At 51.7% G+C, this 21,242-nt stretch overlaps 3 protein-coding genes across 9 annotated transcripts; all 3 read left to right on the top strand.

The window, feature by feature from the left end:
• Positions 1-392: 392 nt before the first annotated feature.
• On the top strand, positions 393-3,677 carry POLR2G (RNA polymerase II subunit G). The gene is made up of 8 exons (XM_046643965.1): positions 393-495; positions 629-738; positions 1,648-1,807; positions 2,638-2,688; positions 2,795-2,860; positions 2,964-3,035; positions 3,210-3,243; positions 3,459-3,677. Exons 1-8 carry the CDS (start codon positions 484-486, stop codon positions 3,470-3,472), a joined length of 519 nt encoding a protein of 172 aa, XP_046499921.1. The 5' UTR covers positions 393-483; the 3' UTR covers positions 3,473-3,677.
• Positions 3,678-8,503: 4,826 nt separating this feature from the next.
• Positions 8,504-18,951, top strand: TAF6L (TATA-box binding protein associated factor 6 like). Of its 5 annotated transcripts, none has more exons than XM_046644598.1 (12): positions 8,537-8,657; positions 9,403-9,516; positions 11,061-11,220; positions 11,647-11,733; positions 12,413-12,563; positions 12,718-12,768; positions 13,326-13,420; positions 14,745-14,819; positions 14,966-15,186; positions 15,524-15,656; positions 17,846-17,974; positions 18,104-18,950. In XM_046644598.1, exons 2-12 carry the CDS (start codon positions 9,455-9,457, stop codon positions 18,872-18,874), a joined length of 1,935 nt encoding a protein of 644 aa, XP_046500554.1. In that variant the 5' UTR covers positions 8,537-8,657; positions 9,403-9,454; the 3' UTR covers positions 18,875-18,950. The 5 variants fall into 5 exon arrangements, with proteins under 5 accessions (XP_046500557.1, XP_046500554.1, XP_046500555.1 ...); XM_046644599.1 differs by lacking the exon at positions 8,537-8,657 and adding an exon at positions 8,839-9,082; XM_046644600.1 differs by lacking the exon at positions 8,537-8,657 and adding an exon at positions 8,935-8,953 and having other exon boundaries at positions 18,104-18,951.
• Positions 18,950-21,240, top strand: TMEM179B (transmembrane protein 179B). Of its 3 annotated transcripts, none has more exons than XM_046644604.1 (5): positions 18,950-19,106; positions 20,002-20,189; positions 20,274-20,408; positions 20,590-20,668; positions 20,893-21,240. In XM_046644604.1, exons 1-5 carry the CDS (start codon positions 19,011-19,013, stop codon positions 21,052-21,054), a joined length of 660 nt encoding a protein of 219 aa, XP_046500560.1. In that variant the 5' UTR covers positions 18,950-19,010; the 3' UTR covers positions 21,055-21,240. The 3 variants fall into 3 exon arrangements, with proteins under 3 accessions (XP_046500560.1, XP_046500559.1, XP_046500561.1); XM_046644603.1 differs by having other exon boundaries at positions 20,590-20,695; XM_046644605.1 differs by lacking the exon at positions 20,590-20,668 and having other exon boundaries at positions 20,893-21,057.
• The last annotated feature ends 2 nt before the right edge of the window (positions 21,241-21,242 follow it).

Genomic DNA, 21,242 nt, shown 5'->3' with positions numbered 1-21,242 from the left:
CCGGCCCTGAGTGACCTCAGCCCTCTGACGCAGCGCGCGACCTCCTGTGTAAATGGGAATAACAGTAAAGCCTGCCTCATGAAGTTGCTGGATGGACTAAAGGAGGTAAGAGCGGCTACTTACTATTCTTACTTGTGAAAGCAGTCTGCAAATATTTGCTGAATGAATGCACTGTGCTAAAGCGCTTTACTTATGCCAGCTTCCATTAATTAACTAATTCTGTTTGAAAGTATCTACTGAGCATCTATTCTAGGGCAGGCACTGTTAATTTATGGGAGTTGGGCTCTTCGACCGCGGGTGGGCGGGGAGAAGGGGGCGGGGCTTCGTGGATTCCCCGCCCACGACAGCGAGGCCCAATTGCGTCCGCAGAGGGGGCAGACCCGGAAGTGGGGATGGGGAGGCTGCGTGTGTTTCCGGTTGGTCTGGAGGCACCGCTGCCGCGGCAGTTACAGGTGCTGCTGCTTTCCCGCCTTGTCCGGGAAGATGTTCTACCACGTGAGCAGGGCGCGGGGTGGCGGCGAGGGCAGGGTCGAGGGGAGGAGCGAGTCGGGGCGCCGGGATGAGGGGCCACTTCTTCCCCCATATCCCTGCCGAGCCTGGCTTGGTCTCTATCCCCCTTTCTCCGCAGATCTCCTTGGAGCACGAGATCCTGTTGCACCCGCGCTACTTCGGCCCCAACCTGCTCAACACGGTGAAGCAGAAGCTCTTCACCGAGGTGGAGGGGACCTGCACCGGCAAGTAAGTGCGGCGCCCTCCGTGCCGCCTGATCACTGCGCACACGGAGCCCTATGCCTGCAGCCCCTCCCCAACTCCTACTCATCCTGCAAGGGCCTGCCACCTACTCTGGGGAACCCTCTCACCCTCCCAGGCGCCCCACGCAGTCAATTGCTTCCTTCTTTGGGTTCCCACTATGGCCTTTGCAAAGCTGGATTACAGGACGTCCTTCCCTCAGCTGAGATTGGTCATTCATTTACTCTGCAAACATTCCTAAAGCTCCTGCTGCGTGCCAGGTTTTGTGCTGGGCCCTGGGAACAGTGCAGCGAATAAGACAATGAGGGCAGCCCTCCTGGAGCTCACAGTCTAACAATGTTCCTGTGTTTGCTCTCTCTCTGTGATTCTGCTGATTTTCTCCATCCCCCGCGCCCAGGGACCTGGCATGGCAGTCTCTGGGCTCTGCACAGAGGTGCCTCTGACACTGTGATGTGAGTGAGCTGCGATGAGCCCAGGGCTATGGAGTACTTGGGCCTCCATCATCAGAATAACCTGGGGTGTTTCTTGAACATGCGGGTTCTTGAGCCTCATCTCACCCCTACAGAATCGAGACTGTCTGCCGACAGGCCTGGGAATATGCATTTTATTAAGTTCCTGCCAGGTGATTCTGAGGCATCCCAAAGATTGTGGTCTCTTGGCTCGAGGACTGCCGCCTTCTTGTACATTTATCATGAAATTACTACAGCAGCATTTGGCAGCATAGATACTGATCAGTGTCCGGTCTTCTGCCTTGGTCATCAAGCTCTCTGGGGGCAGGGGTACCCCTACTTCCCTTTTGTGCTGTCCCCCAACCCTCAGGCTCACTGACTCTTGTTGTAGATGGTTTTTAGAGGCTCTTCACACACAGTGCCTTTCTCTCTCTCATCCTCCTTGCAGATATGGCTTCGTAATTGCTGTCACCACCATCGACAATATCGGTGCTGGTGTGATCCAGCCAGGCCGAGGCTTTGTCCTTTATCCAGTGAAGTACAAGGCCATTGTTTTCCGGCCCTTTAAAGGGGAGGTTGTGGATGCTGTTGTCACTCAGGTCAACAAGGTGAGACCACACACAGGGGAGGCAGTGGGGTGGTCCCTCAGAAGATGTGGGATGGGTCCCAACTGCACTTGCTAACTCTGTGTCCTTGGCCAAGTCACTTCTTTGGGCTTCAGTTTCCTCACCTGTCAAATGGTGTGGTAATCTCGCCCTGCCTCACTCAGGGGTATGTAAGTCAGTATTCATAGTCATAACGACAGTAACCTCCATTGCTTGAGTAGCTACTGTGGGCCGAGTATTGTGCAAAGCTTCATAATGACTCTGTGAGGTGGTTGGTTTTATCCCTTTTTATAGATACTTAAGCTTAGAGAAATTAAGTCTACTGGCCAAGGTCATGTGACAATTTGTTCACATCCCAGACTGACAAGTGCCAGGCCTCAGCTCTTTACTACTACCCTGTATTTGTGTAACGTAAAGTGAAAGCTTGAAAAAAGAGAGAAATAAAACAAATGCTACAATTCAGAGTGGTTTAAAAACAGGAAGAATATTATTAGAAATCAGATAAAGATGGGAAGCTTAGAGGACTTTAGGGGCAAAGGAAAAAGCAAGGTCACTCATTTTCTTTTTTTATTTTATTTTATTTATTTATTTTTTTAAAGATTTTATTTTTTCCTCTTTCTCCCCAAAGCCCCCCAGTACATAGTTGTATATTGTTCGTTGTGGGTCCTTCTAGTTGTGGCACGTGGGACGCTGCCTCAGCGTGGTTTGATGAGCGGTGCCATGTCCGCGCCCAGGATTCGAACCAACAAAACACTGGGCCGCCTGCAGCAGAGCGTGCGAACTTAACCACTCGGCCACGGGGCCAGCCCCTAGGTCACTCACTTTCCTTGCAGGTTGGACTCTTCACAGAAATTGGACCTATGTCCTGTTTTATCTCTCGACATGTAAGTCTGGACATGCTGGGTGGGGCCAAGGAGGAGAGACACCCATGCATGACCATCTGTGGAAGCATCTATTTAAAATGCTGACCCAGTCCCCCTTTCCTTTTAGTCCATCCCGTCAGAAATGGAGTTTGATCCTAACTCCAACCCACCATGTTACAAGACAATGGATGAGGTGAGTGGGGAGGAAGAACTCAGCGAGAGGGAGGAGGGAATGAGCCACTCTCGGGAGAGTATTGGCCTGGGGGTGTCTGAGTACACTGTTCCCTCATCCCCAGGACATTGTGATTCAGCAGGATGATGAGATCCGCTTGAAGATTGTGGGGACACGTGTGGACAAGAATGACATTGTGAGTCTCTTGCCTGCCTCCCTGTCTGTACCAGGCAGAGCTGGGAGTTCCAGGAGGGTTTGTGCTCTTCTGCCAGGAAAAGGGGTTGGGTGGGCAGAAGGCCTATGGCTGGGGGTTAGAGGACAGTTCTGTGCTTGCTTTGGCTTCATTTCCTTTTTACCTTCCCTTGTGCAGTTTGCTATTGGCTCCCTGATGGACGATTACTTGGGTGAGTGCCCAATCACATGTGCCAGGGTTGTTGCTTGGAAAAGGGCTTTGTTCGTGGCGGTGGGTGGATGTGGGCTTTAATACCTGAGTCACAGGTGAAAGAAACTCGCTGTCTGCTTGGAAGATCCAGGCCATGCGCCCCTTGGGATGGGAGGTACGTGGTTATGGCTGCCCCAAGCTCTGAGTCTAACTGATGTGCTTTTCCTGTTCTCACAGGGCTTGTGAGCTGAGCCCAGGGCCTCCTACCTTGTTTGGTCCTTATCTAGAAGATCTGACTGTCACACTTCCATGTTGTCCAGAGGCCCCATGTCGCTGGTGTGGGGGAGACAAGGAAGGTTCCTTGTCCCCAGAAGACATCTGGCTTTTCTTGCAGCTTAGCAGCCACTGCCAGACTTTTGACTCTATGTCCTAACCATAAAAGGTCCTTGATTTTCATGGAAGTGTTAGCTCCTTTTTTCTTTGGTGAGAACAACTCTTTTTTTAAAAGGCTGGGGGCCAGGTGCTCACTAACTAGCCCCTCTTTTCTTGGCCTGATGCCTCAGCTAGCCACAGCCATCCACGGGTCTCACTAACCCTTTTGCCAACGTCTAAAGTTGACGTCATTGAACCAAAGGCACTAATGTTGGATCTTTGGCTTCTAGCAAATGATAACTATCATTGAGCCACTCTGAGGCCCAATCTTGTTTCAAAGTATTCGCCCTTCCCCCACCCTGAAAAATAACCAAGGGTACAGCTGGGAAAGAGGGGAGAGGAAACAGCAGATGGGAGAGGTGAACAAGGGGAGAGTAATGACACGATTTGTGGGGTCCCAACGCAGTTCTTCCTAGGATGGGTATATAAACAACAGAGGCCTTTATTTGCTAATCAATCACTATGCTAAGCTCAGCTGAAGATGTGAAAAGCTCATAATCTTGTGAAGGTAACACAACAAAAATACATAAAATGTCTATAAGATTGAACACACATTACCCTCCTCACACTATGCCTTCGCAATACTATTTGTCTACCTTGGAATGCACTTTCCCAGCCTGTGTGCTTCTGCCTAGCAATCTGTCACATCTCAGTCAATTCTTTTTTTTTGTTGTTCCAGCTTTCCTGACTTCCTTGGGAAGCAGGGCTATGTAGTGGAAAGCATGGTATTTGGACTGATACAGAACTGAGTTTCAGTCCCAGCGGGGCGACCTTATGCTCCCTCATCGTAAAATGGGCATACAGCCCTCTTTGCATAGTTGCTGCTGGGTTCAGATCCTTTTTTTAAAAATCCTTTAAAGATTTTTTTATTTTTTCCATTTTCTCCCCAAAGCCTCCCGGTATGTAGTTGTACATTCTTCGTTGTGGGTCCTTCTAGTTGTGGCATGTGGGACGCTGCCTCAGCGTGGTTTGACGAGCAGTGCCATGTCAGCGCCCAGGATTCGAACCAACGAAACACTGGGCCGCCTGCAGCGGAGCGCACGAACTTAACCACTCAGCCATGGGGCCAGCCCCTGGGTTCAGATCCTTATGTGCAAGTGGCTGGTATAGAACCTGGCCCATGCTAGACACTCAACTGTTAATTATAATCAGGTAATTTCTATAATGTATATAAAGCAGTGATTATCAACTGGTGGTTTTGGTCCCCTGGGGACATTTGGCACTGACATTTTTGGTTGTCACAACTGGGTGGCGGATGCTACTGCTTTCTCGTGCGTAGAGATCAGGGATGCTGCTAAACATCCCACAGTGTCTAGCTCCCCACAACCAAGAATTATTTCGCCCCAAATGTCATTGTGCTGAGGTCCAGAAACCCCCATATGAAGCATCCAGAATAGTACCTGGAACATGGTAAGAAAAAGGCGCTTGAGGGGCCAGCCTGGTGGTGCAGTGGTTAAGTTCGCACATTTTGCTTCTTGGTGGCCCGGGGTTCGCCGGCTCGGATCCCAGGTGCAGACATGGCACCGCTTGGCAAGCCATGCTGTGGTAGGCGTCCCACATATAAAGTAGAGGAAGATGGGCACGGATGTTAGCTCAGGGCCAGTCTTCTTCAGCAAAAAGAGGAGGATTGGCAGTAGTTCGCTTAGGGTTAATCTTCCTCAAAAAAAAAAAGGCACTTGAATGTGGTTCCTTTCTCCTCACTGTCACCACTCCTGGGCAGACAGGCTCTTCCACTCACACCTCTAGAGTGTTTCACAAACATGCTATTTTGTTATTGTCCCTTTTGATTTTTTTTTTTTTTTTAAAGATTTTATTTTTTCCTTTTTCTCCCCAAAGCCCCCCAGTACATAGTTGTATATTCTTCGTTTTGGGTCCTTCTAGTTGTGGCATATGGGACGCTGCCTCAGCGTGGTTTGATGAGCAGTGCCATGTCCGCGCCCAGGATTCGAACCAACGAAACACTGGGCCGCCTGCAGCGGAGCGCGCGAACTTAACCACTCGGCCACGGGGCCAGCCCCCCTTTTGATTTTCTTATTATGTAGTTTCAAGTATTTTATTGAGATAATTATAGATTCACATGCATCCCCTTTCACTTTTGTATCTCCAGCTCTCAGCACTGTGCCAGGTTTTCCAAATTTGTTGAATCCAGGAAAGTTTCTTTGCTGGATTTGCAATGAATTTTCCAATGGAAACAAAGTGCGATATCACTTCACCATACTGTGAGTTGATTAAATAGCTTGTAGGAATTTCCTTGAGGCCATAAACACCATGTGTTTCACCAAGAGTAAAACTCTTTCCAAGTTCTCAAATGGAACCACCCATCTGTAAATTATGTCAGGATAACCTGGAAGTAACACCAGGCCTAGAAGGCAGAGATGGATAGAGAAACAGCTCATGGAACAGCATATGGATGCTGGTGAGGATGTAGAGTGTGGCACCCACCAAGAGTGTGGCACTGGGGGCTGGCCCTGTGGCCTAGTGGTTAAGTTTGCTGCCCTCCTCTTTGGCGACCCAGGTTCAGTTCCTGGGCACGGACCTACACCACTCATCAGTGGCCGTGCTGTGGCAGCAACCCACATACAAAATAGAGGAAGATTGGCACAGATGGTAGCACACACACACACGGTGAATTTTCCTCAGGCAAAAAGAGGAAGACTGGCAACAGATGTTGGCTCAGCACAAATCTTCCTTAGCAAAAAAAAAGGCTGGCACTGAGTAGGGAAGGGCATAAGTAGGGATGGTCTGGAGATGGTCTCCAGGACTCTTCTGGTCTTTTAACGTTTGCGACTAGGGGAGTCTGAAAGTTACAGCCTCTTATTGGTCATAGGCCAACAGAAACTAGAATATCTGCCTGGTATCATGCTGAATCCTTTACACACTTTACTGAATTTTTACAACTGTCCCATGACATAGGTTCTGTTATCCCACTTTATTGTTGATAAAACAGGTCAGAGAGAGGAACTAACAGGCCTAAGTTCACACAGCTAGTGAGTAGTGGAGCTTTGCCTTTTTTTTTTTTTTTTTTTAACTGTCAGTTCGACTCCAAAGCCATCACAGCTCTTCTTGCCAGGCCCTGGGTGGCTGAGGAGTGACTGGGAACCACCTTTCTCCCACCCGTGGCCATGTGGGTCTCACTACCGCTTTCCCTGGCCCCTGTCTTCATTCAAGTTGGGGGCATATGAGCCGCAGACAGCTTGATGCAATTTCACTACATCCCATACAGCCCTGGGCCTGCCTTCATTGTCTCATGCCTCCGAGGTTGCCGATGGCTGTCCAGACCAATATTCACCTTAGCAAGGAGATCTGCCAGCGGCCCAGATCCTGCTGAGCTGGTCTCAGACTCAGGACCTTAGAAGAGCCCCTCACCCCTTCCCTTCATGCATAGGTGGGCAGACACGCCAGTGTTCAAGCACAGTACTGAAACGACTCCACATGTCATCCTGATTATGAATGAAAGAGACTCAGCAGGGTCACAGTCTCCTTAGGTGGTGTTGCCATGGCAACCCCAGTCACAGCCATCTGGCTTTCCCAGCGCGGGTCTCAGAGGATCTTTTCTAGAGGCAGCAGCATCTCACCCCGAGAGGGAGGAAAGGTGAGGATGTGTACATTTATGCTCTCCTGCAGGAAGCTCCTTTCTGTAATGAATAGCCCATTGCAATCCACTCCATCCTGGATGAACATAAAGGAATTAATTCACCGCCTGCCTTGTGGTGTGTGAGTGAAAGGAAGTTCAGCCACCAACTCTGTCAAATGCTTTCACAGACATTGTCTCATGTAACCTACTATAACCTTGTGAGGTGGGTAATCTGACCCCATTTTGTAGATGGGGGAAAATGTGGTCAGGTAATTTGCCCAAAAGCATTGTTAGAATTTCAACCCAGGTTAGTCTGACTCCAAATACCATCCTTTACTCACTAAGCCCACTTGCTTCTCAGTTGAGAACTGCTCAAGTCTGGGAAAGTGTGCGTGTAAAACAGTCTCCGAGGCAGGTGAGGGCTCCTATTTGGCTTATCGGACACAATGGGAAAGACATGAGGTAGGGTGACCAAATGAGCAGAGCCCTGGACTCTGGAGCTTGCACGTGGGTTTAGCCCAGTGAGAAGACCCTTTTACCCGCCTGGAGCCCCATCCATCCTTCGGGAAGGGGAAGTGGCAGGTCATGTTGGAGAGGTAAGTTGAGCTTCACCAAGTGGGCAGGAGAAGTGAGCTAGACACCAAAGTCGAAAGCATCACTGCCCTCACGTAAATACAAGTGCTGGAAACTCAGGCACAAACAAGACCAAGGCAATGGGGACGCTTTCCTTGAGAACATGGCTATTAAAAAGCACACCTTGAGCCAGCCCTGATGGCTTAGTGGTTAAAGTTGGATGCGCTCTGCTTGGCAGCTCGGTTCCGGTCCCCGGTGCGGAACCAGACCACTCGTCTGTCAGTCGTTATGCTGAGCAACAGCTCACACAGAAAAACTAGAAGGACTTACAACTAGAACATACAACTATTTACTGGTTGCTAGGTAGGGGCTCATATAGAACTAGAAAAACAACTAGAATATACAACCATGTACTGGGACTTTGGGGAAGGAAAAAAAAGAGAGAGGGGAAGATTAGCAACAGATATTAGCTCAGGACGAATCTTTCACAGCAAAGCAAAGAAAAAAGGAATCATCTTTCTCCCTTTCCTTCTTGAAAAAGCAAAGCGAAGTACACCAAACCACGCACACCTGCTCGCAAAACTCCCAAGAGCTGCTGCTTTAAGAAGCCCGAGTCTGGCGTCACGTGACCCCTGCCGCCTTGGGGCTTTCACTGCCCCTGCCCAGTGGCCAATCCCGTGGCGGGAAGCCTCCTCGGGGGCGGGAACTTCGCAAGGCGCCCTCCGATTCGCTGTGCTCGTGGAGGGCAGGGTCTGGGCGCCGAGAGAGGGAATTAGTGTGAGCGGGGTGAGTAGGCACTGTCGCCTCTGTCGCCGCCGCCCTCTCGGTAGCAGCCTTCGCCGCGCCAGAGCCCCCAGGTGAGCAGGCCCTCGTAGGGCCAAGGACTCCCCGTCCCGCTGCGGGCCGCGCACTCACCGGCCTCGGAGCCCGCCCGGCAGGGGGCCCGCCCCTTCGCTGCCCACGTGACCCAATTCGGTAACCCCTGACCTCCCCCACCCCCCCCCGCCCCCGGATCTGGGTTGAGCGAGACTGGGTGGGAGGATGCGCAGCACGGAGGCCCGTATAAGTCAGTTCCCACGCCTCCTTACCAGTGTGGCGTGTGGCTGGTGGCTGAGGATGTGGAGGAGAGGAGGTTGAGGAGCGGGGGACCTTGGTCAGAGCCCGGGCTGTGCGGGTCTGCGTGTGGGCACACGATAGGGCAACTCCCTCCGCGCCTTCCGCGGCAGGACTTCATCCTCCCATTTTACAGACGGGAAAACGGAAACTTAACAATTATCCTTTGGTGGGTCTCTAACGCCAAGGGTTCGGGCTGGGAATCCAGGCCTTCTTCCCCCCACAGCCCGCTGCTTCTGGTGGTTAGGAGCAAGAGTTTGACTCTGCTCCCTAGTTAGTGCCCGCTGGATGTTTTTGGACAAATCATTTAACATTTAACCTTTCTGACCTTTGATTTCCTTGGCTGTGAAATAGACGTGATACTTACATAATACTTATTTCGTTGTTAATGAGGATAAAATGAGGAATAAGACATATAAAGCACTTAGCTCTGTGCCTCAGGCATAATGTGTGCTTAGAAAAGTAGCTATTGTTTATTGGTTTTTCCAGCAAGTGTTTATTGAGGGCGTATTATGTGCTGACACTGTGCGGAACGCTGGGGATGCAAAGGTGGGCAAACAGGCATGATTCACGCCAGCACGGAGCTTACAATCTAGTGGGGAGGTAGGTGCTGCTAACAAAGTTACACGAATATGTAATTATAAACTATGATAACTGCTCTGAAGGCAAAGTACTGGGACATTGTGGGGGTTTAAGAAGACTTCCCTGAGCAAGTGATATTTGAACTGAAATCTGAAGGAGAGACTGGGAGTTCACTAGACAAAGGGAGTGGGGGTGGAGGAGGAGAGCATTTCGCTTAGAGGAAACAGAATCTGTGAACATCCTGGAATAAGGTGTTTTTGAGGAATTGAAAGGCGGCCACCGCCAGGAGTGCAGAACACGCGAGAGAGCGGAAAGAGGTGTTGCAGAAGTAGGCACAAGTGCAGGGCCTTGGAGCCATGGTATGGGTTTGTTCTTTATTCCAAAGGCAATAGGGAGCCATTGGGAGAAATGCTGCTGCGAGGCCAGGTAGGGTACCCATTGAATTAGGGACCTGGAGATCACTGGTGGCCCAGTGAGCCCTTCCAGAGAGGAGCGGTGGCACTGTCTGGGTGAGTCACCATGGAACTGGGCTTGCTGCCCATGGTGCTGATGCCTCGCTTTGACCCCTGTGGGCCTACCTTCTAATGGCGGTGTGTGTTGTCGGAGTCAGTCATCAGCCGCTGCTTTTGTTGGGTTCGTATTTTGCCATATCCTGTGAATGGAAGAGCAGGTTCCTGCTTTTAGGCCTTGCAGCCAAACTGAGGAAGACCAGACACATGGGCAAAAAGCCCAATTACTAAAAGTCTGACAGTCCCAGATGGCATATAGGACAGGAAGACCTTGAAGGAGAGACTGGATTTGTCTTAGCAGAGAGGAGGGAGTGGGGGCCTGGAGCAGAAGGGGAGACGGAGCAGCCTGAGCGGTGGTGGTGCGGCACAAGGCAGGCTGGACGACACTGGGCAGGTCTTCCTAGGAGGATGGATCAGCTTGCACGGCTGTGGAGATTTGGGACCAAACACAGAATGTCAAGCCGGAGAGTTTAGACTTTCCTTTTATAAGCAGTGGGGAAGTACTGAAGATTTTTGAGCAAGGGAATGTCAGGATAAAAGTAGTGTTTTCATCAGGATTTAGTAGATAGTGGTTGTAGCAAGAATTAGAAGGAAGACGTAACATTTTTGTTTATAATTAATGATGGTAACATCTTCCATTTGTGTAGTGTTCTAGTCACTGATTTTCTCATACATCATTGCATTTTATCGTCATAGCAACCCTGTGAGTTGGGGAAGGCAGGGATTACTGCCTCTGTTTTTCAGTTTAGGATGTCAGGGCTCAGACTGATGAAAGTCTTGGCGAAATTCACATCAGAAGTGCTAGGGCAGGGCTGGGACCCAGAGCTGTGAACCCTAAAGCCAGGCACTGTTTCTCAGGCGTCACTTTCATCTGCCCTCTGACCCAGCTGAAATCCGTTTCTTGCTCTGAGCCTCAGTTTCCTCATCTGGACACTCAGAGCCTTTGTGACTTATTCAGAGATTCCAGAACAAAAGTGGCATGCTTGGGTTTAGAGGGCCTCCTGGGCTCTGAGGGAGACTGGGGCGGCTTTTCAAAGCTTCCCTCCCCACTCCCAGCTCCCTCAGGGCCATGTCAGAGCGAGAAGAGCGGCGGTTTGTGGAGATCCCTCGGGAGTCAGTCCGGCTCATGGCAGAGAGCACGGGCCTGGAGCTGAGCGATGAGGTGGCGGCCCTGCTCGCAGAGGATGTGTGCTATCGTCTCAGAGAGGCCACCCAGGTACACTCCCAGCAACCCCCCTGCAACGCTCCTAGTTCCTCCCTTTGACTCCCCCGCTCCCATAGGGATTTATTCAGCAAGTATGTATCAGGCGTCTACTCTGTGCTTCAAGGTAATATAGTGCAGGCAGTCCCTGCCCTTTCCAGAACTCCCCTTCTGGCCACCTGGACGTCTTCCCACGTGCTTCTCCCAGCAGCCCCACTGGACAGGCCAGACAGGTTCATATTCACGTTCTGCATGTGAGAAACTGAGGCACAGAGAGGGAGCATGACATTGAGGGGGTATTTGCATGAGAGCAGAGCTGGAATCCAGGCTTTCTGGCCGCTGGTCTGGTATCCTTTTTGCCTCCTCCCCAGGCTGCCTCTCTTCACTGGGGGCCCCCCACTCCCTGCTCCCTGTCTCCTGACTCTGTTCCTCCCCTCCCAGAATAGTTCTCAATTCATGAAACACACCAAACGGCGGAAGCTGACCGTCGAGGATTTCAACAGGGCCCTGAGGTGGAGCAGCGTGGAGGTGAGTGGGGAGCAAGCTGCAGAGGGCTCAGCTGGCATGAGCCCACCTCTGTGCCCGCTTCAGACCTGGCAATGTAGTGAGACATGAAGACCAAATACACACACGAGGGAAGTTTACAGCAACCGCGGGACAGGTGCTGGGCCAAGCCCCCAAGGGCTGTGAGTTCAGAAAAGAGGGAGAGATGGCCGCAGGGGCCAGGAGGTTAGGGAAGTCTTCTTGGAGAGATGGGATTTCAGCGGCGGCTTAAAGAGAGGCTTGGGTTAGACTAAGCGGAGAGGAACAGAGAGGGCATTCTGGGTGAGGGAGGGGTCTGAGCACAACTGGGGGTGTTAGAATGTCCTGCATAGTTGTTCTGGAGCAGGGGGTGGGGGGAAGAAAGTCGTGTTTAGAAGAGAGTGGTGTTTTCAAAGTTGGGTGAGTGTGAGGAGGAGGACCAACAGCCTGGGGGTAGGGCTCAGAGCCCCTACGGATCTGTGAGGAGGAGCCACATTCTGTTCCTTGACCCAGTGAACACTGGTTGCTCTGGCCAAGTTCCCAGCGATGGCTCTGAAGTTCCAGGCTTCCCTCGCTTTTCTCAGGATTTCTGGACTTCTCTCAAACGTGGGCTCCCTGCCCTCCTTGGTAGAGTGCCTCTTCCCTCCCTGGATTCAGCCTGCCCTCCGATCCTCTCTTTGCTCAGGCTGTGTGTGGTTACGGATCCCAGGAGGTGCTGCCCCTGCGCCCTGCCAGGGAGGGTGAGCTCTACTTCCCTGAGGATCGAGAGGTGAACCTGGTGGAGCTGGCCCTGGCCACCAACATCCCCAAAGGCTGTGCTGAGACGGCTGTGAGAGGTGACTGCCAAGGTCCTACATAGGGTGGGGACAGGAGCTGGGTTGTCAGAGGAGTGGTGATGGGCTGGCTGGTGGAAGGGGCTTAACTCAGAGGGTGGGTGGTGCTACAAGGGGCAAAACCCCAGACTGACCCATCGCTCTGCTCTGGTTCTAGTTCATGTGTCCTACCTAGATGGCAAAGGGAACCTGGCACCTCAAGGATCGGGTAAGGCGGAGTGTGGGAATGGGCCCTCTGGTTGGACTTTCCTCCCTGCTGGTGCCTCTCCCCCTCTAAGTCTTTATCTGACAAGGATTTACTGATACCCTGTTCTGAGTGGACACTGGTCCCTGCCCAGAGGGCTCAGAGTTGGAGATGGGAGCCCAGACCTGTAACCAATCCTGATACTGGGTGTTGGATGCTAGCACAGAAGTCTGGGCAGCATGCTTGGGTCCCTGAGGGAAGGTGTCTCACGTCCAGAGTCTGCTGAGCAGAGCTTCCTAGAGCCTGAGGCTTGTGAACTTGGGGCTTGAGGACTGACTGAGCAGAAATCTGCCTGGCAGATGACGGGTGGGAGGCAGCGTGCAGAGCACAGAGGTGTGGAGAGCCTGCAGGTCAGGGCTGAGCAGGCTGCTGAGAGGGGTTGGCAGCTCTGTGCTCTGAGAATCCTGTCCGATGGGCTCCTCGCGAGGGGTGTGGGGATGGTGGTTGTGGGGAGCAGGCTGGGGAAGCCAGGAGAGGGCCAGGCTTTCCACCCTGACCACCTCCTGCCCATCATCTCACAGTGCCCAGCGCTGTGTCTTCACTGACTGATGACCTTCTCAAGTACTACCAGCAAGTGACTCGGGCTGTGCTGGGGGATGACCCACAGCTGATGAAGGTGAGCAAGGGGGCCTGAAATGGGGCACAAAGTCCAACTTTGAAATGCCCGTGAAATTCGTTCAGATGCCTACTTCCTGTCCTCTCCACGCTGACTGACGCGGGTGGAAGGGTTCTCCGGGTGGGAGGGGGGTGCTCTGAGGCTGGCCTCTCCCAGCACTGACTCCCCTTCCTGCTCTAGTAAGAACCCTTGTTCCTTAGGGAATGAGCAGCTCAGTAGGGCCCTTTAGGGGGCTCGGGTGGTCAGTCTCCCGACACCTTAATTCCAGAGTCCACTCTTTGGGGTGTCTATTGACCTGGGGCCAAGTGGGACATCCAGATCGCAGCCTTCGTTTGCCTGGACTTGGGAGGGAGAGGGGAAGAGGAAGTTGAGGGAGCCAGGGCAGGTTGAGGGTTTTACATCCTCCACGTCGGCTCCGGTCTGGGTGCTGCTGGGATTTCCCTTGCAAAATTAGGAATGTTACCACTACACATCCTCCCTTAGAAACTTGGCTCCTGTTCCCCAGGCACAGTGCCTGTGGCCAGGTCGGGGGCCTGGGAGCTGAGCTCCCTCCTCACTAGCCTGTTGTCTGCTTTCACTGTGCCTAAGCTTGGGGTCTTTATCCAGAGCAGCGTGGAGGGCACAGGTCGTGGAGCTTCAGGGCTGTGATGGTTTTACTCGTTTACTTACTCTATTTTTTCTGCTTAAAAAGTAATACCAGCCTATGTTTATTATACAAGGGCCGTAATACAAAAATATACAAAGTAAAAAGTGAAGGTCTCCTGTAAAACCACCCACTCCCCTTTTTCTTCTATGTATAAACTATGATTCCTCTATATAAACCAAGATGGTAGTATACTAAACATCTGGTTTTAGAACAACTTCTTTTCTCAGTTAAAAATATGTTGGATATTTAGTTTGTTTTCAATTTTTTAATATTAGAGACACTGCTATGTGTGAGTATGTGTGTGAGTGAATTTCTCACTATTTATTTATAGTAGATTAAATTTATAGAAGTGTAATTGCTGAATCAAACAGTATGAACATTTAAAATTTTATACGTAAGTGCGAAACTGTTTTAAAAACTGTCACTTTAGGGGCCAGCTCAGTGGTGCTGTGGTTAAGTTCCCTCGCTCTGCCTTTGTGGCCTGGAGTTTGCAGGTTCGGATCCCCTGCTCGGACCTAGCACTGCTTGTCAAGCCATGCTGTGGTGGCATCCCACATAAAGAAGAGGGAGATTGGCACAGATGTTAGCTCAGGGCCCATCTTCCTCACAAAAAACAAAAAAAGTCAGTTTATACTTGGGGCTGCTGGGTCCAGTGCAGTTTGGCTCTTTCCTTTTCAGATTGCTCTCCAGGATCTGCAGACTAACTCCAAGATTGCAGCACTCCTGCCTTACTTTGTTTATGTGGTCAGTGGGGTAAGTGCCCAGGCTGGGGCAGGGAAGAATGTTTTGAGGGGAGGAGATGACCCAGCCGTGTGTAGGGCTCATGGCAGGTCCTATCAGAACGGCAGGCTCCTGCCTGCACCCTCATGTCCCCCTGAGATGCCCTCTTCTCCCAACAGGTGAAATCTGTGAGCCACGACCTAGAGCAGCTGCATCGGCTCTTGCAAGTGGCACGTAGCCTGGTTCGGAACCCACACCTCTGCCTGGGGCCTTATGTCCGCTCCCTGGTGGGCAGTGTCCTCTACTGCGTCCTCGAGCCACTGGCTGCCTCCATCAACCCCCTGAATGACCACTGGACACTGCGGGATGGCGCTGCTCTCCTGCTCAGCCACATCTTCTGGTAGCCACCGGGCCTAGGGCTGAACAGGAGGTGGACTAGCCGCAGGGCTGAGTGGGCGGGTTGGGGTAGGGAGATGGAGTGGAACGTCTGGCTTTCAGGCCAGGGGAGCTCCTTTCCTCAGAGCTTCCCAGTTGTTGTGCTGTGGCACACTGGGGGCTACAAATGGATGACAAGTACACCAAGGGTTTGGTCCTTCTGCCCTCTGGTCCCAGGCCACTCTGCCGTAACCACCTCGTCACTTTCCCCAGTGCGTCATACCAGGACTGTTTTCTCTTTGTGCTGCAACTTGAGTCCAGTTGGGCAGTGCTGTGCCTCTGACTGAATGTTGCTCCCACAGGACCCATGGGGACCTTGTAAGTGGCCTCTATCAGCAGATCCTGCTCTCCCTGCAGAAGGTCTTGGCAGACCCTGTGCGGCCTCTCTGCTCTCACTACGGGGCCGTGGTGGGGCTGCACGCCCTTGGCTGGAAGGTGAGGACCCTGGCCCTGCTCACAGACAGAGCCATAAGAGCTGCCATTTGTATTTAGAAAAATAGTATTTGTGTCTCTTTTATCTTAAAAATGGTATCTGCTTGCTGCTGCCATGTGTTAAATTCTTGCCTTCGGCCAGGCTCAGTGATAGCCTGACTTTCTGTATATAAATATCCTTTCAAAAGTCCTTCACCGCAAATATTAATATATCCCCATTTCACAAATTCTTGCCTGTTCTGGGGCAGGCCCGGTGGCGCAGCGGTTAAGTGCACACGTTCCACTTTGGCGGCCCGGGGTTCACTGGTTCAGATCCAGGGTGCGAACATGGCACCGTTTGGCACACCGTGTTGTGGTAGGTGTCCCACATATAAAGGAGAGGAAGATGGGCATGGATGTTAGCTCAGGGCCAGTCTTCCTCAAAAAAAAAAAAAAAAAAAAAAAATTCTTGCCTGTTCTGTTTTATCCTGTTAAGGACCTGTGTCTCAATTTCTCTTGTATTGAGTATTTTAAACATGAATAGATATTGAGCTTTGTCAAATATCTTTTTAGCATCTGTAGAGATGATCAAATGATTATGCACTTTGGTTCTGTTAATGTGACAGGTTATATGAATGGGTTTTTCTGCTGAACGCCTCTTGCCTACCCAGAGTAAATTCTGTTTGCTGCTGTTGAGATTTTTATTGGAATTACATTGACATTGTTAATGATATTAAGTCTCCTTGTCCACGAACATGTCATCTCTCTTCATTTTTTTAGATCTTTCACTGTCTTTCAGGATCCTTTCATAATTTTTCTTGAAAAGAACCTACACATACTTTATTAACTTTATACATAGATTCTTGCTATTCTTTTCTTTGTATTATTTTATTGCTAGGACCACTAATACCATTTTACATATGATGATACTAGGCATCCTTACTTCATTTTAATTTTAAAAGAAGTGCTAATAACCTTTTCCATTAGGCTGATGTTTACTTCCTGGGTTTATAGATAACCTTTCTCAAATTAAGAAAATTACTTTATGTTCTTAGTTTTATTAGTTTATGTTGAACTTTTATCAAATGCTTTTTCTGTATCTTTTGACTTGATCCTAAGGTTTTTCTGCTTTTATCTGTTAATGTGATAAATTGAATATATAAACTTTCTAATAGTAAACTATCTTTACATTTCTAGGGTAAACTCATTTGAATGGCCTTTGAAAAAAATCCAAAACTTTTATTGGAATATAATGCATTTTTATATAGTTTTATATATGCTAATTTATGTATACTGTTTATATATACTATTTTTTTGTACTGTTGGGCTTACTGAAGTTTTTAAGGATTTATCTGTGTTCATGAGTGGAATCAACCATAAGTTTCCTCTCGTGTACTGTCTTTGTATGGTTTTGGTATCAGGGTTATACTGGCCTCAGAGTGAGGGAGGATTTCTTTTTCATATTTGTTTTTATAACTGAGATACTCTTTTCCTTTAATGTCTGTGGACTGTCTTTGTAAATTTTGGCATACTGTTTTATTTGTGGTTAGACTTTTAACTACTGTTTCAATCTTTCATAGTTACAAAATTATTCAAGCTTTCATATTTCTTCTTGAGTCAACAGTAAGATACATTTCTTTAGGAATTTGTCAGTTTTGTCAACATTTTCAAATCCTCAGGCTATGGATGACGAACTAAAGAACTCTTATCCATCAAAGCCTATCACAAATGTCACCTCCTCTGTGAAGTCTTAACTTCTTTCCCCCAAATTAGTCACAGGATGAAAAATTATATTGTCAGAGTCCAGGTCTCTCTGATCGGTTGTTTTTGTGTAGGTGGTTTGAACCGAGTCCCAGTTTACATCTAAGCGAGGACAGTACTTGCCTATTGACTGTATAGGGTAGCAGTGGGCAAACTCAATTTCTGTTAGCAATGGGCATTACGTACTTATAACCTCATAGCCCTTGGCACATGGCAGTGATGGTGCGGTCACTTTGTTTGTTTCTCTAACCAATCTTTATTCCTGGTGCTTAGTGAAGGTTTGGGTATACAGTAGGTTCCATAAACGTTGGCTGAATATGCCAATCAGGGAATTTATGACGATTGAGCCCTGTCCAGCATCAGAGATAAAAGTAAGTCTTTCTTGGGAAAGGGTACTTGAGAGGCAGTAAGCAACAAAGAGGTGCTTACTGCATGCCTTCTCTCCCTTCCAGGCAGTAGAACGAGTCCTGTACCCACATCTGTCTACTTACTGGACAAATCTGCAAGCTGTGCTAGACGATTACTCAGTATCTAATGCCCAGGTTAAAGCAGACGGGCACAAAGTCTATGGAGCCATTCTGGTGAGTACCAGCCCCTTCCAGCCTCCCTTCCCTGCGGGAGCTCAGCAGCTCAGCTGGCTTCCTTTGGAATAGTTGATGGGCCCAGGGTCCTCCTAGTTCTTTCTTATCCTCGTCCGTCTGCTCTTACAGGTGGCCGTAGAGCGACTGCTGAAGATGAAGGCGCAGGCAGCAGAGCCCAGCAAGGGTGGCCCAGGCGGCAGGGGGTGCCGGCGCTCGGACGACCTGCCTTGGGACAGCCTTCTCCTGCAGGAGTCTCCCTCCGGGGGCAGCGCAGAGCCAGGCTTTGGGTCTGGCCTCCCGCTGCCGCCAGGAGGCGCGGGGCCGGAGCATCCTTCCCCTTCAGTGACCTTGAGGGACATCTACCGGGAGCTCTATGCCTTCTTCGGTGACAGCCTGGCCACCCGCTTCGGCACAGGTCAGCCCGCCCCCACGGCCCCGCGGCCGCCCGGGGACAAGAAGGAGCCGGCGGCCGCCCCGGACTCGGTGCGGAAGATGCCGCAGCTGACGGCCAGCGCCATGGTCAGCCCGCAGGGCGACGAGAGCCCCCGGGGCGGCGGCGCCCCGTCGGCCTCTGCGCCCGCCGCCTCGGAGAGCAGGCCGCTGCCGCGCGTGCACCGGGCGCGGGGGGCGCCCCGGCAGCAGGGCCCCGGCGCCGGCACCCGCGACGTCTTCCAGAAGAGCCGTTTCGCCCCGCGCGGCGCCCCCCACTTCCGTTTCATCATCGCGGGACGGCAGGCCGGGAGGCGGTGCCGCGGGCGCCTCTTCCAGACCGCCTTCCCCGCGCCGTACGGGCCCAGCCCCGCCTCCCGCTACGTGCAGAAGCTGCCCATGATCGGCCGCACCGGCCGCCCGGCCCGCCGCTGGGCGCTCTCGGACTACTCCCTGTACCTGCCGCTCTGAGGCGGTACCGGCCCCGCCCCTGTGAATAAACCTGCGCCCGGAAGTGACGTCTCCGCGCTCGTCCGTCGCGCCGGAGGAGGCGGGGTCTGGGCGGTTGGTTCCCGCGGCGGCGGCGCTTCCTAGGGGCGAGGGCGCCATGGCGCTGCCCTGGCTGCAGCGCTTCGAGCTCGCGCTCTTCGCGGCCGCCTTCCTGTGCGGGGCCGTGGCGGCCGCGGCGCTGACCCGGACCCAGGTGCGGCTGCGGGGCGGGGCCGCCGCGGGGGCGGGCCGGGGCGAGCGGGTAGGCGGGGGGCAGCCGATCCTGACACGGAGAGACCACTTCTTTCCCGGCTCGCCGGGTCCCGGCGCCCTGCTCCTCGGAGCCGATGGGCCGGGTGAGGCCCGGTCTGCGGCCGAGGTGCATCGGCGCTAATCGCGCTCTGTGGCTCCGTCCGCCCAGGTGATACTTGGACGTCATCCCCTCGCCAAAGGGAGGGGTCCTCAGGTGTGCCTTACGGCGCCAGACACAGCCTGGCCTGGTGGCTCCCCCTGGTTCTGAAACAGAAGTCGGCCCAGGCCTGTCTTCCTCCTCGAAATCAGACACTGTTGTGCTGTGCTACGCCAAGACATAAAGCATAGTGTAGTGAAGATGATCAAGCTACTATATGATTGCAACACAGTGACAAAACAGCGACGTAGGAAACGCTTATGTAAACCAGAAGCCAATAATGAGTGTTTGCCCCAGCCACGCAGTCTTTTTAATAAATAGGCGTACTTAATCCCTATGAAGTAGACGCTCTTATGCCTGTTTTACAGATTAGAAAACACTGGAGATGATAGTTGTTGAAGGTTACAAGTTCTGGTTTTATCTAGGATTTCTGCACAGAGGGGAGACCAGAACTTGTGAGGCATCTCTGAAGCTCATTGTATTTTATAACCACCACCCATTTCCTGATCCTCCTGGGCACAGCAGGTTTGATTTCTGCAGCAGGCCCTCTCCGTCAATCTACTAGCCCAGAAACAGGAACTGACAATGCACAAATAACTTCCTGGGATGGCCCTGGCCTAGGTTATCCTTAACACCTGCCACAAGCCTGCATCCAGAGGCGTTAACTTGAAGTCTAGGATTCAGCAGCTTCTCTTCACAGGCCTCCTTCAGCGGCAGCTGTCCCCTATATGGTGTGGCCACCAAGAATGGCTCCTCCCTGGCCTTATCCCGACCCTCGGCCCCATCCCTCTGCTACTTTGTAGCTGGGGCCTCTGGTCTCCTGGCCCTCTACTGTCTCCTGCTTCTGCTCTTCTGGGTCTACAGCAACTGCATCGAGGACTCCCACAGGTGACTGCCCCGCTCTGAGGGCCAGGGGCTGAGGTGGGAGGAGTCCCGTCTTAACCACAAGTCTCCTTCTCTCCTTCCTCATAGAGGGCCGGTAGGGCTCCGCATCGCACTGGCTGTCTCAGCTATAGCCATCTTCCTGGTCTTAGTGTCTGCCTGTATCCTTCGATTTGGCACCAGTTCTCTCTGCAAATCCATCATCTCCCTGAATGTAACAAATAGGTAATGGGAGAGGGAGGGTCACCTGGCCAGGGCCGACTCCATCCCTCTGCAAAGAGGATCCTGTAATGCCCTTTTTATCCCCGTTAGTTCTTCTCATCTCAAAGGGCAGCTGGGCACGGGGGTGTTTCAGCTATATTCCCCCTCCCTGCCCTTTCTCACAACTGTCTCTTTGACCTCACAGCTGCTCTGAAGCCCAGAAAATTCCTTGGACTCCCCCTGGAACCGCTCTTCAGTTTTACTCCAACCTACACAATGCTGAAGTGAGGTCCTGGGATATGAAAGACTGGGTAGAGATCCAGGGATACAGATTCGCATAAGCATCATAAGCATAAGGGAGCTCACCCATGTACTCTGAGCTTGGCTCACCAGTGAGAGGCTGAGGAGCTGCAGGGCTTGTCAGCCTGACAGCAGTCCGAGTGGTATGTGGGTGGAATTGGATTTGAGATGGCCCCACTCCTCACACTCCTGTTCCTGTCTCCCACAGACCTCTTCTTGGGTGAATCTGGCATTTTGGTGTGTGGTCTTGGTGCTCCAGGTCGCGCAGTGTAAGTCGGAAGCTACCCCATACCGGCCTCTGGAGAGGGGGGACCCTGAGTGGAGCTCTGAGACAGATGCTCTCGTTGGGCCACGCCTCTCCCGTTCCTGAAGAGTTAACCAGAGTGCTTCTGCAGCTAAAGACTCCGCACCCAAGTGTCTGCGATCCTCTTGCCCCCACACGGCCCTGTTTATGCTGGGAGCCTGTTTTCCCTCCACGAGGGAAACATGATGACAGGCCCCCTCCACCTCTCTTCCTACAGCTGTTTTTGTACCAAAATATATTACTTTCTTCCTTCA

This window comes from Equus quagga, chromosome 17 (assembly GCF_021613505.1).
Source record: "Equus quagga isolate Etosha38 chromosome 17, UCLA_HA_Equagga_1.0, whole genome shotgun sequence".
In the NCBI taxonomy this organism is placed as follows: Eukaryota; Metazoa; Chordata; class Mammalia; order Perissodactyla; family Equidae; genus Equus; species Equus quagga.
Note: the sequence above shows the minus strand (reverse complement) of the source record. Positions and strands in the feature narration are given on the sequence as shown.

What these genes read in the sequence shown, in the direction of transcription:
- TMEM179B (XM_046644603.1), top strand. Translation starts at nt 19,011, where the DNA reads ATGGCGCTGCCCTGGCTGCAGCGCTTCGAGCTCGCGCTCTTCGCGGCC. An exon ending in CGGCGCTGACCCGGACCCAG is followed by an intron (nt 19,107 to 20,001) that starts GTGCGGCTGCGG and finishes TTCTCTTCACAG; the next exon opens with GCCTCCTTCAGCGGCAGCTG. An exon ending in CCTGGGATATGAAAGACTGG is followed by an intron (nt 20,696 to 20,892) that starts GTAGAGATCCAG and finishes TGTCTCCCACAG; the next exon opens with ACCTCTTCTTGGGTGAATCT.
- TAF6L (XM_046644600.1), top strand. Translation starts at nt 9,455, where the DNA reads ATGCAAAGGTGGGCAAACAGGCATGATTCACGCCAGCACGGAGCTTAC. An exon ending in CTGCTCAGCCACATCTTCTG is followed by an intron (nt 15,187 to 15,523) that starts GTAGCCACCGGG and finishes TTGCTCCCACAG; the next exon opens with GACCCATGGGGACCTTGTAA. An exon ending in AAGTCTATGGAGCCATTCTG is followed by an intron (nt 17,975 to 18,103) that starts GTGAGTACCAGC and finishes CTGCTCTTACAG; the next exon opens with GTGGCCGTAGAGCGACTGCT.
- POLR2G (XM_046643965.1), top strand. An exon ending in CCTGTTTTATCTCTCGACAT is followed by an intron (nt 2,689 to 2,794) that starts GTAAGTCTGGAC and finishes CTTTCCTTTTAG; the next exon opens with TCCATCCCGTCAGAAATGGA. An exon ending in GTTACAAGACAATGGATGAG is followed by an intron (nt 2,861 to 2,963) that starts GTGAGTGGGGAG and finishes CCTCATCCCCAG; the next exon opens with GACATTGTGATTCAGCAGGA.